This window comes from Martes martes (assembly GCF_963455335.1).
Source record: "Martes martes genome assembly, chromosome: 4".
Lineage (NCBI taxonomy): Eukaryota > Metazoa > Chordata > Mammalia > Carnivora > Mustelidae > Martes > Martes martes.
In genome coordinates, this window is record NC_137891.1 from 180,596,345 (window position 1) to 180,614,981 (window position 18,637).

The 18,637-nt window shown below is 50.3% G+C and overlaps 1 protein-coding gene across 1 annotated transcript in view; it reads right to left on the minus strand.

The window, feature by feature from the left end:
* The window catches only part of FHAD1 (forkhead associated phosphopeptide binding domain 1), a gene marked incomplete at both ends in the record, with an annotated part of 120,644 nt that overhangs the window by 63,986 nt on the left and 38,021 nt on the right, over window positions 1-18,637 (minus strand). The window contains 5 exons of the mRNA XM_080801742.1: window positions 101-190; window positions 1,786-1,916; window positions 5,487-5,610; window positions 7,583-7,801; window positions 11,078-11,187. Coding sequence (XP_080657868.1) covers window positions 101-190; window positions 1,786-1,916; window positions 5,487-5,610; window positions 7,583-7,801; window positions 11,078-11,187 — 674 coding nt within the window. The remainder of the gene's footprint in view (window positions 1-100; window positions 191-1,785; window positions 1,917-5,486; window positions 5,611-7,582; window positions 7,802-11,077; window positions 11,188-18,637) is intronic.

Here is an 18,637-nt window from a genome sequence, read left to right on the forward strand (position 1 = left end):
AATGGGCCAAAGAATCCCTCTCTGACCCACCCCCAAGAACCCCTGAAGGTCGAAGTCTAGCCCTTCTGGAGATACCTAGCAGCGAGGAGGCTCAACTCACAATTTTGCAGAGTTTTAATTCTTTCCCTTGGGCTTCTTGGTATTCCTTGTTAGCATCTTCCTTCTGTAACTGTTCTTTCAGCACTGAACACTGTGGACAGAATGGACAGCAAGACCACGTGGGGTTGTCCGTGGGTCCCTAGTTCTCATATTTGCCCCAAGAGCATTTCCTGTTGCTTCAGCCAATCACTCCCCCAAATTCTCAGAAGCGAGGCCGCTTGCGTCCAAGGGACGCCCGGGACCCTGCGGCTGTTCCTAGTCACCCTTCTCATGAGTTCTGGGGGTAACGTGTGTAAATTCTTCCTCAAGGGGCGTCAGGGTGGCTCAGTGGGTCAAGCCCCTGCCTCCGGCTCAGGTCATGATCTCAGGGTCCGGGATCGAGCCCCACGTGGCGCTGCCTGTTCGGCGGGGAGCCTGCTTCTGAGCCCTCGCCTCCCAGTTCCTGCTCTCTCTCACTAACTCTGCTCCCCTCTCTCAAAATAAATGAATGAAACCTTTAAAAATATATATTAATGTGGATGTCTAGGGTAGCATTTTCTTTCTTATCCCTCCAGTTTTGCTTCTCAGTATCACCCACTTCTATTTCCCTAAAATTCACACGCATGAGGGCTGCCCAGGGCCGCCAGCTTGGGGGCAGGAGCCTCTGTGCTAAGGGCAGGCATAGGCTGGCAGAGGGCAAATACCTCATCCCGAGGTCAGTGAGGAAGGGGAAACGGGGAGAAAAGAATCCGAATGTACTTCAGGAAGCAAAACAGTCCGAACGCGGCCATTTTTCCGTATCTCTTCCACTCAGCACCAGCTCTGCAACCCGCCCTCCCTCCAACACGCACGCGCACACACGCACGCACGCACGCACACACGCACGGCACGCACGCACGCACGCACGCACGCATGCATGCGTCCCACAGGAAGCCGTGGTCCGGTGGGGCTAGGAAGTCAATCTGTCAGGTACGGTCCGGGTTCCGCCAGGCAGCTGAGCCCGTGCAGAGGCGGAAGAGCCCAACTGAAGTCAGCTTCTCACTTCTCCGAAAATGGTTTTGTTATCCCCATTTCGCAGATGTGGAAACAGAGGCCCAATATGCTACGAGAAAGGAAAGCTCTGGGATTGGCTTCTGGTCCCTCTGACCCCAAAGCTCGCGCTCTGCATCTTCTCGGTCCCACACTGAGTGTCGGACTAAGCACCTGATGTTACTTCCTGTGCCTTTTCTTTGGACCTGCGAGTTCTAGTCCCCCCACATCCCTGCAGACAGAGCTACCGACCAGGCAGCCGCTGGAATCTCTGAACTGCCTCCCCGAGATGACAGCTGTTGGGTTTTACCTCGACGCATGGAAACACACAGAGCACAGGCATCCTGAGAAGTCTTCATCTACAGGCTCAGGGTTCCAAAGTCAGAACTGATACATCATTTGCAGAGTCAAAGTTACACTTTAAAGGTTCTTTACCTTGCAGAGAACCTCCCCCTTGCCTTTAGTCTCTCCAGGAGGGCCTTTGGTGTTTGGGGCCGCCCAGCAGCTGTCCTCCCTGTGCCTTCTCTATGACCTTGGGCACCGGCATGGTCTTGCAGTGGTGGGAGAAATGGGAGTGACACTGAAAGCCGGGGTCCGGGGTACGTGAGATAAGTCATGGGACTCTGATCTGTTTTTCAGGGACAGCTACAAGGATGATGATGGCACCCCAACACTCACCCTGGAGCTGAGGGCTTCAAGCTGGTGATCCTTTTCTTTGTTCTCACTTTTTAGTTGGTTCACCTCCCGTTTGAGTCGTTCGATTTCCTCATCCTTTGTTAACAATTCTTTCTGTAATGATGACACCATCCCTGTAAAAAAATAAAATAAAAAATAAACAAAGACTCGCAGAGCTCAAAGGGGCAGGAAGGATTACCGTTGCCACAGCTGTCAGCCAACTTGAGGCCAAGTCCCTTCTGAACCTGGACCGTCCCTGGTCCTTGCTTGCAACTGAGGAGCTTGTGTCCAGACTCCTGGAGCTGGGCCGGGGATGACACTGAAATTCGTGGAACAGTGGTTAAGACCTCAGTGAGAACAAGAAGTCAGCGAGTGTTGCCAGGAAAAGAAAAGCCTGTGGGTTTGGGCTTGGCAGGAGCGTCCACACCATGGACCTGGAGAACAAAGGCTCAGTGCAGGGAAGGACCAGGAATTTTTCACCAGAGGCCATAAAAAGTCTTGTGGCAGAAGGAGGGTGTGAGAAGGGTGGCCGGATTCACACTCAGACCTGAGTTTGGAACACATTTCAACCACTTAGTAGCACGACATTCTTGGACAAGTTATTTCCCCTGTAAGTATCTTTCACTGTATCTCCCCCATGGAGTTATTACAAGGGTTAAAGACCTATAAAGAACATAGGAGAGTGGCTGAGCCATAGTGTTTGTTACAGGTACCTATTATTTTTTATGGTAGCCAGCTTCTAAAATGGCCCCAGTGATCTCAGCCTCCTGAAATTCCTGCTCTGGCACAGCCCCCTCCCGCCACGAGTAGGGCTGATGTGCGGAACGAGTGTGATATTGTGGAAAAGATGGACTGTGACTTCCTAGATGGGTCATAAAAGACATTGAGGCTTTCTCTTTGCTCTCTGTTGGATCACTCACTGGGGGGAAGCCAACCGCCATATTGTGAGGATGCTCAAGCCGCCAGGGGAGAGGCCCACATTCTGGGGAATGGAGATGTCCAGCCGACAGCTGCGTGGACCAGCCATTCCGGAAGCAGATCCTCCAGCTCCTGCTGGGGCTGTAGATGAGGTGACAGTCACCCCCGCCAATGTGTTGACTGCCCCACATGGGAGACTTTGCAAACCAAGTCACCCCACATTCCTGAGCTCCAAAACCTGGATGAGATGATAAATAGTGGTGGTTGTTTCACCCGCTAACTTTGGGGATAACCAGTTATGCAGCAGGAGATAAGTAATACATTACTGGACTTTCATGAGTGAGGACATGTGGGAAGAAGGGTGCCGAAATGCTGTGGGACTGGATGAGCTCACGTGTTTCTCTTCTCGGAAGAACGTTATGCCAAATTTTATTGGTAGCTGTCAATCAGAAAAGTATGTGAAATAAAGGACAAGTGATCCAGAATTTCATTTGAACAGTAAGCTCTGTCATAGGACACCATGAGGTTACTTTGAAACAGGTTGATCCCTTTGGGGCTTGCCTTCTGGCTTTGTGAGGTGGGACCGGAACAACCTTTAGTCTAGAGGTGATGGGGCCTCATGACTAAGCCAACACCTTTTTGACTATCTACCAGATACCCTGTGTATTATGAGGCCTCTCCCTTCTGGAGGCTGGGAAAAGGAACCATTCCTAGCCTGTGTGAGCTTCGAGATGGTTCCCTCTGCTCCTGTTGGGTTTTCTTTCCCTGCCCACATACGTGTGCTGCTCAATACTCAGCTGAACACTGGTGGGGGACGCTCTAAAGATCACCGGGGCTCTGTGTGGCTTCTCCTCTCTGGCACGCTGCCCAGCGCCCTGTAGCTGTCTTGGCTTCTCCAATGCTATCCTCTCAATGTGGGGGCCCTCTGGGCTCTGCCTGGGATCTCCTTCCTGTGCTGTGGTCTGGAACCCCTCTGTGGGCACTAAGCTGGGGCAATCATAGGGTTCCTGGTTTGTTTCCTCTCTCCTGGATCATGGTGACATGAAAATAATTACTGCAGATTAACTTTTTCTTTTTTTGGTTGCTTCAGGCAGAAGAGCCTGAAACCCAGTCTCTGTCATTCCATCTGCCCTGTACGTCTTTCCTGCCTCTCTTATTGCAGAAGCAGGTGTTGTGATGGCCTCTGTGAGCCTGGTCCCTGAGTGGCTACAATGAGCAAAGCCCCGGCTAAGCCAAGATGGACACCAGGTGGAGGCAAGACATGAGCCCACCTGTTAAAAGCCACTGAGCCTCAGGGCCCATTATTGCAGTGAAACCCAGCCCTGGGCTTCTGGAACTTGAATGTGCGTATGACACCCCGGGGATCTCACCAATGTGCAGATGCCCCTTCAGGAGGTCTGGGCTGGGGCCTGAAACTCTGTGCTTCTCCCCAGGACCCAGGGCAGGAAGGGCTCGGGAAATATCTGAGGACAGGGAAGAGCATGAACAGGCCTGGCAGGTGGTGGCCGTAGGGGCGGGAAGTTGCAGAGTGAGGCGGAGGAAAAGCCTGGAGGTGAACCTGCTAGGGGTCAGGCAGTTCCGGCGCAGGACATCGAATTCATGAAGTGATGGATGACCATTCACCTGTGCCTCAGCATTACGCTCGCTCGGTCTTTGCAGCTATGGATGCGTTTCCTGCTGTGTAGCAGGTGCTCTGAGAGCACTGTGCCCCATCCAGACTCACTGCCTGCTCCCCGTTGCCTGCCTCCCTCCCTCCCCTCTTTCTCTGTTAATGGCCCTATCCTTCTCAGGCATGTGATTTCTCTCTAAAAACCCCAGGGGCTCCCCATCCCCCTTAGAATAAAACCCAGACTCCTCCCTGTGACCTGCCTCCCTCTCTGACCCTGCCCGCCCCTCAGTCCCATGTTTACCCCACTCCAGCCACACTCACCTTCAGCTCCTCCTATGCCGCCAAATGGCCCCAGCCTCAGGCCCTTTGCACTTGTGATCCCTCTGCCTGGAACACTTTTCCCTCTGGCTTCCTGACTCTTCTTCCCTTTCACCTCTTCAAAGACCTGTCCTTGCCCGCCCACTAAGCTATTCGCCCTTCACTTCCACCCCTGAAGCACTTCGCTCCCACACTGGCCAGTTTTCTCTGAAACAGGCTTACTTACCTGTTTACCTTTGGTGTCTGTCCCCAACTTGCAAATATGAGTCCTAGGAGCACAGGAACATTGTGCTCAGGGCTGTCTCTCCCCGGCACCTAGAACAGGGCCTTACACCTAGTAGGTGCTCAATTAACACTTGGAATGAATGAAAGGATCCAGGGTAAGAAACGGCTGGCCTCTGGACAGTGTGTTGTGTCCCACCCCAAGGTCTATAGTGTGCAGCCCCCCTCTGCTGGCCAATTAGGAAATGTTTTCACCCAGGCCCAAGGGCACCAGGTGCCCTAATGCGGTGACCCCACTCTGTCCACATTCCAGCTTGTACTGAAGGCAAGCTGGCTTCCGCAACTGCCTGAGCCACGGGGTGCCCTGTGTTCTCCCTGGTGAGCCCAGGGCTCGCTAGACATAACTAAGTGATAACCTTCCCTCAAATAGTTAAAAAGGCCCTGCCCTAGGAACTGGATGGCAAAAATCCTCTCTTGAGGGCCGCCTCCAACTCATAGACACAGGCCGCTCAGAAGACCTCTCAGACTGCGCCCCAGATCAGTGAGCAGCGGTGCGGTGGTTGATTGGTGATGTCTACTGTGGCCCGGGAAGGAGGGGGATGGGGCAGCTCTCAGGCCCCCATCAGAGAGAGCTCACCTGAGGTGATGGCTTTGTCCCTCCTCAAGTTCTCACCCTCGTTCTTCAGGGATGTGATTTCTGAGTTCCTCTCAGACAGCGTCTGGCACAGCACCTGGCTGTAGCCTTTCTGGAGGGCACTGATCTGTGGGAGGAGGCAACACACAATCAGAGGGGCCCAGCCCGGGTGTACGGGATACGCGGGTACTTCTCCCCGGTTGGACAACAGATTTGGATTGATCTTTGGTGGGAAGCTGGGGACACCGAGCTTTTTAGTTTTAACTGGTAGAAGGTACAGGAGAGGGGCTGTTCTTCGGTGACCACCATGTCATATGGGATGAAAACGATCCCTAATGTGCCTTCCTACCACCTTTGGACTCTCGGCCAGAAAGAGACCAGCTGCTGGTCTCATCCAGCACCGACCGGATGCAGAGCAAAGCTCATGAGAGGGAAGCAGGTTGTAAAATTAACTTCCTCGGATGAGAACAATGGTAGCTTGTATCTCACAGAACACTCCAGAGCTCACTAAGCCCTTTTCCAGATGCTACTCCCATCGCTCCTCACAGCATCGCAGGAGGCTGAGGGTCCCCCACCAATGCTCCCATTTTGCAAGCGAGCAAACTGAGTCTCACAACGGTGAGGATCCCACGGCTGGCACAGGTGGAGTTAGGATTCAGCTGGTCTCCAGGCGCCGGGTTCCAACCTTGCCGGGTGGCCCTAGGCACCGGTGTGGACTTGGGATCCTGATTCTGGCTGTCTGTTGCTGCTCTTACAGCTGATGATGAACACAGGGAGGACACCAGATTGTGTCTCACTGTTTCATTAAGTGGGGTGATGGCAGTCCCAATCAGAGAGGATTGTGAAAAGTATTTTAATAAGTTAGCTTATGTACAAGAGCTCGGATCGTGCCTGGCACACGGCAGACAGGTGGTAGCTGTGACTGTCCTCTGACCTCACTACCCAGGTGTGAGCTGCAGCTCCTCGAGTCAACCCCGCAGCTCCCTGCCAACCCTCTTATCCTGCTGGGGGGAGGGGGCTGCCCCTGAGGGCGCAGAGACCTTTGCCAGCAGATGGCGCTCACGGTCCTTGTTTTCGTTCTCATTCTGGGAGAAAGAACAGACTGAACAAGGGCTCACAAGTTCCCTGGCTCATTTCAAGCACCATCATTGTTCAGATTCTATGACAGCTGGGTGGGGTAGGTACACGTGCTTTTTCCCTGGGGTATCTGAGATATTGGGAAGAGGACACCTGCTGGAAGGTGGTGGGGCACGGATGACTCTGTCCCCCACCCTCCCCAAGGCTATACTTCTGCATGTTTGTGCTTTTGAAACTTGGAGTGAAAACATTTCTTTCACCTCTTACTGTTCTCTGTGGGGGACATGCAGCTTTCCCATAAGAGGTACTTGGGATAATTTTTAAGAGTGTTTCTAGCTCTTCGCAGCTTCGTGCTTTTAATTGCAATGATACCAGAGGCACAGCGCAAAGAGAAGAGCTTCTAGAAGGGCTGCGTGGAGGATTTTTGTTTGATGAAGTTCCCTACAAGTGAGCCAGCAACTGCCTTGGGGGTTGGGTTTGGAAGACGGGGATTCCTTCTCCCCCTCTCCAGCTGACTGCCCAGAGCTCTTTCTGGCTGGGGCTGGGGTGGCGGGGTGAGAGTCACTGAGGCAATGGAGCTGGGTAGAGACAGCAGGCGGGGTGAAAGCATAGGGTCTGCGATGACGAGGACGCACACCTGTGTTCAACCTGCCCCGCCCCCTCTAACTTGCTGTGCGAACTGAGCAAGTCCCCGGGAGGCTCTGAGCCTGCCTCGGTCTCCTCATCTGGAGAATGGTACGTGTCAGAGGGCCGTGGGGTTTAAGTGAGCCAATGCATCTACCAAACTTGCACCAAAGCTTGCTCCTTGTAGGTGCTTAACAAAAGTGAACGTGGTTCTCCTGGGCTGGGAGCCTGCCACACCCCCGATTCCTGGGATGTGTGCTCATACCATGGTGCACTGCGCTGACCTCCCCTTTTCTATCTGGGTGACTCCCCTTGGTGCTTCCCTGGCTCTCCCCCACAGCTGTCGCCCTGGGTCCCGACTCCGAGGCCTCCACCACCTTGTCTCCGAGTCTACCCACCTGGTTTTTCAAGCTCTGGATCTCTCTGTGTTTGGCATCGATGTCGTCATCCAGATCCTGCAACCGACTCTGCCTGGACGAGGTGGACTCCGACAGCCTCTGACTCAGGCTGGCCACTTCATTCTGCAGCTTTGCTATCACCGCGTCTTTGTATTTGGATTCAAGTTCAAAATCCGAGAGGCGGCTGATTTCTTTCCCCAGCAGCAGAATGATTTCATCCTGGGTGGCGGCCAGATGGGGTGTTTACTAGGTGTGGGTCCCGCCGCAAGGTTGAGCCCATTTTTAAAAATGCAGGGAAAACGCGGTGCAATTCTTTTGGAAGGGTGAGGGCAGGTGGGAGGGGAAAAAAGCGGACTTTCAAGGTTATCTCCATCACTTGGAAAACCTCACAGAGACAAGAGTTTGGGGAAAATGATACACTTGTATACAGACTCCTGTAATAGGTGTTTATACCTCACAGGCACTGAAAATTTCCTTTCCCGTAAAATTACACTTTCATGTTGAGAACAACTGCCCCAGCTGGGAACTTTTGTTGCTAGGGAGTTTATTTATAATATTTTTGTTTATAATATTCAGCCTAGCGCAGTGGGGACCCAGGAAGGGTTGTGAGGAAAACGAGATTCTATTTGACCACATCCTGCGTATAATGAAGACTATTTTTTAACTAAAAAAATTTAATACATTCTGAAATAATTCTTTCCCCTTTCCTCCCTTCCAGTACTTCCTGCCTCTTTGCGTTATTCACGTAAAAATTTACTCTGCGCAACTGAGTCTGTAGAGTAAATAAGCAGGAGTGGGGATTTATTCGTGTGGGCTCACGTCAACTTTGAGTTGGGGAAAACAAAATTGCCGACCGACTTTACCCACAGGTATAATTAACCCAGTTCTCCATCTCTCCAAAAGAAAGAGCTCTGCCGCCAAAGAATTTGTTAGGCTTCCCCCCAAAAAGAAAAAAAAAACCCCTAACTTCTTAACAGAAATCATCAATAAAATGTCAAAAAACCTGAAACACAAGTCCCCAGGTGTATCTGCAAACGTAGCTACAGAATTTCCGCTTTTAAAGTAGTCCCTGCTCTTCCAACAATTTCCCACTGGTTGGAAGGAGGTAAATGAGTAAATTGTAGGCCAACTCGTTTCCTGGGGAGCTTTACCCAATCAGCTCCACGACCTTCCAGCTCCCTGGCCCAAGGAAGGACTGGGTTTCTGCTGTGAGGAAGTTTCTTTGGTATTGCCAGTTGCCGCCAAGGATCTTTCTTTGAATCCCTGCAAATGCTTGTGGCAAAATTTCAGGGCAGAGCATCAGACCGATTCCGTACTGGGCAGTCGTGCCTGTTTCACCCAATTAATTCATGCAATAAACATTTATTGAGCAGCTACTATGTGCCAGGCCTCGTGCTGGGCTCTGCAGTATAAAGAAGCCTGTAAGGTGTGCTGTGCAGATACAGTTTCTGCCTTTCTGTGAGGCCCCCAAGCTCTTCCTTGAGAGGGGGGTCCCCCGTCCACGTAGTCTTGGCCGGACTGTCAATCATGTGCCCTGCTCTTTCCTGTCCCCGCCCTCCCGCCCCGTGCACGTGACCCACGCTGGTCAAGCAGGGTTTTCGCAGAGATTTCACGCATCCATCACAGAGGGAGAGGATCGTGCCTCCTTTTGGAACACAAACTTTAAATTTATGGGCTCATGTGTCTGAGTTTGTCTTTTCCAGCACAGGAAGCCTGTGTGCTGTAGAGAGCCAAACACTGAGGGAAACAGAAGGAAGAGATCAGTAGTAGGGACTGTTTTGATCTCTCTTAAGTTCCTGTATTTAGCCATCCGTGAAGCTAGTAGTCTTTTAAATTTTCAAGAAGATGAGTCAGTAAATGCCTTTTTTTTTTTTTTTTCTCAAGCCAATTTGTTTATTGGCATCTGCATTTGAAGGAGTCCTGGAAAGTCAGGGCATAAATGGCTTATAAATAGAAAAAAAATTATAAATGCAGTTGCGTTCTATTTCCAGTTTAAAACTGGGGAGGATTGAAAAATGACCACAAATACTTTGCAGCTTCTGCGCTCAAGAGGTAGAATCGACCTCCCCATTCCCTAAGTCTGGGTCGGCCCTGTGTCTTGCTTTTGATCAATAAAATGTGGCAGAAGTGATGGGCAGCAATCTCCAGGCAAGTTCTTTAAGGCCATTCGGCGTCTGTTCTGGCCATTCGGCGTCTGTTCTGGCCCTCCGGGAAGGCTGGGGCCACCACGCTGTGAATCGGCCCCAGATAACAGACCATGTGCAGAGAGAGGCCCATCACTCCAGCCATGCCGGCTCAGGTTCCAGACATGGGAAGGAGGCCATTGGAGACCACTGGCTGGGCCATGCCACTGGCTGACTACAGTTGCATGAACGAGGTCAGGGGACACTAGCAAAAGAACATTCCATGTCACCCTGTAGATTCTGGGAACTCACAAATTCCTGTTTTTTGTTTGTTTTTTGGTTTTTGGTTTTTTGGGAGTAGGTTTCACACCCCACGTGGGGCCTGAACTCATGACCCTGAGATCCAAAGTCACATGTTCTACTGATTGAGCCCACCAGGTGCCCAATAAATTGCCACTTTAAGCCACTAGGTTTTGGGGTGGCTTGTACACAGCAAGAGAGAACTGGTAACAGCGTCTGGCGAACCTGGCTTCTTGTCTCACTGCAGCGCTTCTCCAAGGTCTGGTCCTGGGACACCCACCACCTGAAGTTGCAGATTCCCACACCTAGCCTGGACCGCAAGTTGTTCTGCTCCTCACAGACTCGGAGAATTGCTACAGGCTCAGGCCCCGGCCTTTAAGGAAAGTAAGATATCTCGGGACTGCTTCTTTTAGGATAATTTTAGTTTGTGTCGATGCAGGGAGAAATCAACCTGGACCCTTCCCAGCAGGGCTTGAATTCACTTGCTCTGGCTCCCATTCCCGTTTCATTCTAAACCTCTCCCGTCCTTCAACAAGCCTCTGTCTTCGCTCCGTCCTCGGCCTCATTGCTCACTTCTTCCTGCCAGGGAACATGTTTTCCCCCGACACTGTCCCACCACTCATGGCTGACCAATCGGTTCCTGTGTGGGAGTCAGGAGCACCAGCTTGCAGGTTAACCAGGCCCAGTTTTGAATCCCAGCTCTGCCCCTCACACTGTGCAACCTTGGGCCACGTACTGAACCTCTCTGAGCTTCGGCTCTCTCCTTTGTAAAGTGAGGGTGATAACATTTACTTTGAAGATGGTGAAGATTCCTGAGCTAATCGAATGTCAAGGGCCCAGGACACGGTCTAGCACACAGTAGGTGCCAATACTTTGTGCTCGTAGATGTTGTTATTTGGGATAAAATGAGCAGTTACCAAACCTTTGGTTGAATGTTCTGGGAGTAAAAGATGGTTTCTTAGAAGTAGCTAAAGAAAAAAAAAAGGCACTTCTAGACCATAGAGAACAAGAGGTAATCCCTTTGCAGTCTCTCTTGCTGCCGTAGCTCTGTTCTTCCCCAGAGACCCCTCACCTTATCCTGCTGGGTTGTGTCCTGGTCCACATAAATATCCCTGGAAGGTCCCGCCCTGGGAACTCCATCGACCACTGACGGTTCCGACAGTTCCACAGCATTGGTCCACACTAATGCACAAGATCAAGAGCACACAGGACATTGTGAGTGTCCCTGAGGTCTAGAAGGATCTTTCTAGACTATCTTCATAATTCTTTCCCTGCTGTTATTAAAAGTGGCAAAGCAGTCTATGTTTATTGTAAAGCGATGAAAAAGGCATTATAGAAGTATCAGAAAGGGAAAGAACTGCCTCCTCCGTCTTCTCCAGGGTTAGCTGTGCTGATTCACTTTGGTGCATCCCTTACTAGGATTTTTGCTATTCCATGTAAGAGCTGGTGACCTTGGGCAAGTCATTTACTCTCTCAGCCTTAGTTATACAACTTACATGTTACAGTCTCTGTTACAAAGGGCACTTGGAGGATTAAATGAAGTAGTGGTATAGAGCAGGGATTGGCAAACTATGGCCCTAGGGACAAATCTGGCCCCCCAGCTGTTTTTGTAAATAAAGTTTTATTGAAACACAGTCATTCATTTCCATATTGTCTATGGCTGCTTTCCAGCTAAAAAGGCAAGGTTGAGTAGCTGTGACAGAGACCGAGTAGGTCATAGAACCTAAAATATTTACAGAAAAAGCTTCTCTTTACAGAAGTTTCCTGCCCCTGAGCACTGTATTAACATTAAACACTAAATGTTAGTGATTTTTATTGCAATTATATCTTAAAAAAAACACAAAAAAACAAAAAAGGATTTCTATTGCAGAGATTTTTTTCCCCCAGCCTACTTTTTCACTTGACAATATATCAAAAACATCTTCCCACGTCAGTATTTGTAGCTATGCTATTTTTTTTAATAACTAGAAGTTTATATTTTTTAATCCCCTTCATTATTTATACTGTTTTCTTTTTTTAAAGTTTTTTTTTTATTTTTTCAAAGATTTTATTCGAGAGAGAGAGCTTGGAAGAGCGAGCATGAACTTGGGGAAGGGGGTAGGCAGAGGGGAGGCAGACTCCCCACTGAGCAGAGGCGGGGCTCCATCCCAGAACCCCAGGATCATGACCTGAGCCAAAGGCAGATGCTTAGCCGACTGAGCCACACTGGTGCCCCAAGATTTTATTTTTAAGTAATCTCTGCATCCAGTGTGGGGCTCAAACCCATGACCCTGAGGTCAAGAGTTGCATGCTCCACCGACTGAGCCCGCCAGGTGCCCCTGTGCTGCATTTATTGTTAATGGTAGTGTTGCAGTCCATCACGCAAATGTGCCAAACACATTTAACTTGGATCCACCTGATAGACATTTAGGATTTCCTTTTTTTTTTTTTTTTTTTGTTTATTTCCCCCCAACATCACAAGGGTTGTTCATGACTTTCAGGAGTCCCAGCGTTGTTCTGTTTGGAGGCTCCCCTCTGCATCACATCAAACACACCACGATTTACTCACATTAACACTGAAAAAAAAAATATATATATATACACACACACACATATATATATATATAATTTTTTTTGGTGTACAAGCTTGAAAAGATGTCTCTATTTCTGTTTTTGAGATCATTTGTCTCTAAGTGGCATGTTTTAAATTTCCAGCTGACTGATTTCTGGGCAATCACTGCACATTCTTGTCTTCTTGTGAAGTGAGAAATTGAACCAATTGTTTTCAAAGGCTATGAAACATTAATGAATGTTAACATTAACAATTAATGAAGTACACAGCGTCACATTTGTGGACATTTACTCAGTCATTTATTTCCTTTGATTCTGCATTTTTTATTTATGCATTTCAGAGCCAACAGTTTCCTCCCCCAGGTCTGCACCGTGTTTGTGGACTCCAGAAGCAGGAACGGACATAGTCAAAGGCCCGTGGTGCCTGGCAAATGCGTGGCCTTGTGTGTTGGATGAGTGGCCCGGCCATAGTGTTTCCTGGGTGCATGGAGGGAAACAGGCCTGGGCTCCAAACCACCCTCCCTGCATCTGCACCGGAACAGGCTGGGATAGACGTGCTGTAGCTGGACCTTGGGTCACATCCCCTCCCTGGCTAACACCTGCCATCACTTCCTGCTTTTTACAGGGTCTCAGGCCACATTCCTCCGGGAGTGCATGCTTCAGCCACACTGCCCCACATCTCACACTCGTCCCACCCTCCGTCCACCCTTGCCACTCACTGTCCCTTCCACCTGGAATGCTGTTCCCTCCCCTCTGCACTTCGTGAAGGTCACTTGCCTTTCAGTGCTTGGCTTGAGTGTCACCCGCTCAGGACACCTTCCTGATCCCCCAGCTAAGTCGGGGCCTTCCGGTTCTGAGCGCACGGGGTCCGGGGCATCTCTGCTGCCAGGTGCTGTCCTGGTTACCACTTCATAGATGCTGTTCTGTGATCTTTTTGTCAATGTCAGTCTCCCTGACGGAATGGTAAGTTCTGTGGGGTTGGGGACCACGTCTCCCTTTGTGCCCCATAACATGAATTGACTAATCCCATCTGACAGATGTGTAAACGGGTACAGAGAGAAAAGCTCTGCCCAAGCACACAGAGCTGGAAAGAGGCCAAGCTCCAGCGCGAACCCCCACCTATCCCCGTTCCGTGATGCGCTCATGGACGGGAAAGGTGCTCAGGAGTGCTGTCTAAGGGCAAAAAGCTCAGGGCCTGGCCCACTCATAAACAATAACTCACGAAAGGCTTGTTGGTCACCAGTGCCTTCCATATGTCACTGCGCGGGCTCACAAAATCCGCTGTGAGGCAGGTGCTATTACAGCACCGTGGAGAAGCCCAGGTGCGGAGATGGAGGCCAGGCATCTGGGAAAGGGCAGTCAGGTCTGACCCAGTCGGTCCGGCTCCAGAACCAGTACACACACCAGCAGGTAGGAGGTCCTCCCTGGGGGTGAACCCGTGAATAAGGCAGTGAGTGAGGAATTTAGGGACTGGTTCCCATGACAGACCCGTCAACAAGGAGCAGTTTTGCATGAACCGTGCCCCATGGAGGGTCTCCCTTCCTGCTGATTGCCAAGGACTGGATTTGGGATTCACTTGATGGAGTTTTAGCCGCTGCCTATGAAACTGGTAAAGTGACCAACTGTCCTGGTTTGCCAGGCCCCGCGGGGCTTCCTGGGATGGGGGGGGCTTTCCGTACAAAGCGGGCAAAGAACCAGGTAGGCCGGGGCCAGTTGGTCTCCCTAGAAATAGTCGAGAACCGGAAGCTCCCTACTTACCCACCCACACACCCACTTGGTTTCCTGTCTCCATGGTGGAGGCCGACAGAGCTGTGGACAGAAAGGGCTTAGGGAAAAGGTCCTGCTGAGGGCACTGGCCTCACAGCTGGGACAGCAGGTGTGTTCATCCACCGCCGAGCATGGGCCTTCGTGTTCTGTCAGTATTCTGCATATGGGGAGCGGGCTCTGGGCCCGGGAGCCCAAAACACCAAGATGGCGGCTCCCTCTCTCTGAGGAATACTCCTGCTTCTTCCCTGGGAATTCTGGAAGGCAGCTGCTGCTATGGGGCAAGGGTGGGGGTGGAGGTGGGGGTGGGTCAAGTGAGGAACAGAATAAGGAGCAACAGAAGGGCTGGGGAATGTCACTGAGCAGGGCTGCCTGATGAGAGTTGCTTAAGAGAATTTAAACTTCTCTAGTACCAGCCACATTATAAGGTAAAAAGACGAGACTGACTTTGAGACACATTTTATTTAACCCAGTACATTAAAACATTTTCATTTCAACCTGTAATCAAGACCAAAACTATGGAGGTATTTTACATTCTTTTCCTTTGGGCACCAAGTCTTTGAGATCCCGGGTTCCTTTTACACTTAGAGCGCCCGTCGCTGTAAGCCTCGTTTTCAATGGGAAGACTTGATCTGTATTTGGGTTTCTCCAAAACTTGCAGTTGAAGAAGCAGATTTGCATTCTCAAGACATTCCAGGCATACTTTAAACCTTCCAGTAACTGAATCAGGTATCGGTTTTGAAATTTAAATTAGCGCAAATTAAACATTTCGTTCCTCTGTCCCAGTAGCAGTCTTAGCTCAGTCCGCATGCGGCTGGTGGCTACCCCGTCAGAAAGCACAGGCCTGGAACATTTCCCCTTTTGTTCTTCCTTACTCGATATCTCTTTTCTTGCCAACATCTATAACTGGGTTTTTTATTTTTAAAGGAATACAGGAGAAGTTGAGATTAAAAAAACAAACAAACAATAATTCTATGGCATGGGCTTTGATTATAACATCCAGCCAAGTTCTGGATGCCCCTGTGGCACGTTAGTGACTGTCCCAAGGCCTGTGGCTTATTTTTTCAATATTCACCAGAGCCCATTTGATGCTATATATGTGCACTTCATTTACCTTTCAGCCTCGGGCCAGTCAGTTGCCCCAATCAGGAGTCCCTACGCCTGGGGTGCCTGGGCAGCATTGCAATGGACAGGCCACAGTCCAGAGGCAGCTATGACACCTGAGTCTTTCCTAATTAGCAAACTGAAGGCCAGAGATGGTTTTTATTGGTCAGATTGGTGGCCCATGACCTCGTAAGCTCTATGTCAGAAACAGGTTCCGGATGGCCAAACGGAGGAAGGTACTGCCTGTGGGTCAGCTGAAGGTCAGTTCAAGTACGGGAGAGCCCCTCCCTTGCGCTCAGGAGGGACCTGTTTCCAGTCTTGGTTTACATCTCTGCCATCTGATGCCATTTCTGGGAGTAACCCCAGATGCCCCCGTGACTTTGTCCTGGCTGCCTTGAGTGAGGCTTTTCTACCAGGTGATGGCCAGAGCGCTTAAAGGACAGAGAGCCTGAACTGGATCAAACCTACAGGACAGGCTGAATGAGGTTTGGGACCCCTTTGCTCCTGAAGGCATGTTTACTGGAAGTCTGCATGGGGGTAGAGTTTATCTGAGACTTGCTTTCCTTATACCCAGGCAGGGAGGAGCTCGAGCAGTTTCCCCCACCCGCCCCAGACATCTGTACTGGCTCCTCTTACCTTCAAAGTGAACCCAAGGACCATGGATGACCAAACTGGCTTAACTCAGTTCAAGACATACCCTCTAGCTGCTGGATCATTTGGAGGTCCCAGTGGGGAGAACCCTGAGGGAGGGATGGGATGGCTGAGGCGGGGGGATGGCAGGAGTGGGGATGGATGTACTTTAAGAAGTTTTAAGCTACAGCTGTCTGCCAGATGGTTCAATATTTCAACAACTGTCTGGCTCTCCTGGATCTTATCAGATAATTACCAGTCTTCACCAGGGACAGCATGTGTGTACCTGCGTTGTGTCTGTAGGATTTGGCACACTGGGTGTCTTTCATTGTGTGGTGGCCAGCCTCCAAGATGGCACCAATGCTTCTTATCTCCTGGTATTTATACCCTTGGACAGTCCTCTCCAATAGTGGATGGACTTTGCAATGGGCAGCTCAGCAGCCATGATGAAATACCGTAGACTGGGCCGCTAAGCGATGGAATGATATTCCTTACAGCCTGGAGGCTGGGAGTCCAAGATCGAGATGCCATCACGGTCGGTTTCTCCCGAGGCTTGTCTTCATGGCTTGTAGATGGCTACTTTCTGTGTCTTCATATGGCCTTTCCTCCATGCGTAGGCATCCCTGGTCTGTCCATCTGTCTGTCTGTCTCTTTTTCTCTTCTGATAAGGATCCTCGTGATGTGGCAGGAAGTTTTATAACACATGGCCTGCGTTGATGTGGAAAGTAGAAAATGTTCCTGATGAACTGGGTGATGGAGCCCAGGCAGAGTGCCACCTGCCTCGTTCCTGGCACTTGATGTGATCTGAGCGGGGGGTGGGGGGGGGGAGCGGGGAGGCCAAAGGAGGGACTGCTGAATCCCAAGGAGCTGGGACTCGATTGAGCTTGAAGATTCCCTGCCTGTCCACATGACAAAGGAAATGTAAGACATAAGTTCTGGGCAAAGATCAAATCCAGGGCACTCTCAGGAAAACACGCTCTGAAGAGGGAGCTGAGTGTAAGATTGTACTGTCCTTTGTCAAGCGTGAACAACAATCTGAGCCAGTGTCTCAGAGACTGATTTGGGCAAAGAACAGGGCTTCTAAGAAGTGCTGTCCCTCCCACTCTTGGCAGAAGCCCAGGGCAGAGGAGCGCTTGTGTCAAAGGAATGTGGGCATGGCTTTTGCCCAGTAGGGTGAACCCCAATAAGGAACACTACTGATGTGGACTGAGGGAGGCAGAGACCCACGAAAGCAAAAGAAGTCAAAGAAGCCAATGCACCCCACACATCTATAGGAAGGTAGCTGACTATAAAACTGTGCAGTTGCAAACACGTGATGCCTTTCCTGGAAAAGGTAGGAGGGCTCAGAGGGCAGATCTAAGGAACCAGAGGGCAGAGGCAAGAGCCATGGAGGGTCATTTCTGGGCAAGAATAGGTCTAAGTCCTAATCAGGGAACTTCCAACACTTTCCCGGCTGGATTTCAGAATTGCTTTGGGCCAAGGACTCCTGTGTGTTTGTTTTTGCCTTTTCAACAGAAGGTTGAAAAGGTGTGTCCACAGCAGTCTGCTATGTCTGTCTACCAGGGTATGTTGGGTGTGTGATGGACAGATGCCCCGTCTCTTCAGTTCACAGGTCTTCAGATTGCTGGAAGTGGTACTTGAGAAGCTGAACTTAAGGAGGGAGCCCCATCTGTGCCTGGACTTGATTTAGATGATGAGATTCTGGAATTTAGGCTGATGCTGGAATAGGGTGAGACTTTGGGGGAAGTCGGGAGAGGGTGAGGGAGTTGTACAAGTGGGGGAGGGCTGAATCATTGAGGACCTGGGGCAGACTGTGGGAGCCAGCCTCGAAGACAGGGCTGCCCATATTTCTTGCCTCCTGGCATTCAGGCCCCTGGGTCTTCTCCCACATGGGATAGAGCTGACTTGTGTAATGACAAAGTGGCTTCCAAGGCTTGGTCCTAGGAGATGTTGCAGTTTCCATCTTGCTCTCTTGGATCGCTTGCTCACGAAGAGCCAACTGCTATTCCAGGAGGATTCTCCAGCAGCTCTCTGGATAGGTCCACAGGGTGAGGACCTGGGGCCTCCTGCCAACAGCCATGTGAGTGCGCCATCTTGGAAGCAGATTCTCCAGCCCCAGTCAAGCCTCCAGATGATTGCAGTCCTGGCTGACAGCTTACCCGCAACCTTTAAGTGACCCTGAGCCACAGCCACCCTGCTAAGCTGCTTCCAAATTCTTGACCCACAGAAACTGTATCAAATAATACGTGTGTGTGTGTGTGTGTGTGTGTGTGTGTGTGTGTGTGTTTGCTTTAGGCCACTAAGTTTTTTTTTTTTTTTTTTTTTAGGCCACTAAGTTTTGGGGGAATCTGTTATACAGCAATTGATAAATTACATACATTGCATGTTAATTTTACACCAGAAAGACAAAAACTCTTGAACTCTGGTTACTGTTATATATATTAACATATTAAGGGGGAGGACTACAGACGTGTGCAATTTATTTTGAAACATATCAAAAATTAAAATGGATTAATGAATGAGTAGAAGGATGGTTAGACAGACAGGTAATAGAGTATAGCAAAATGTTGATGATGGAACTGGG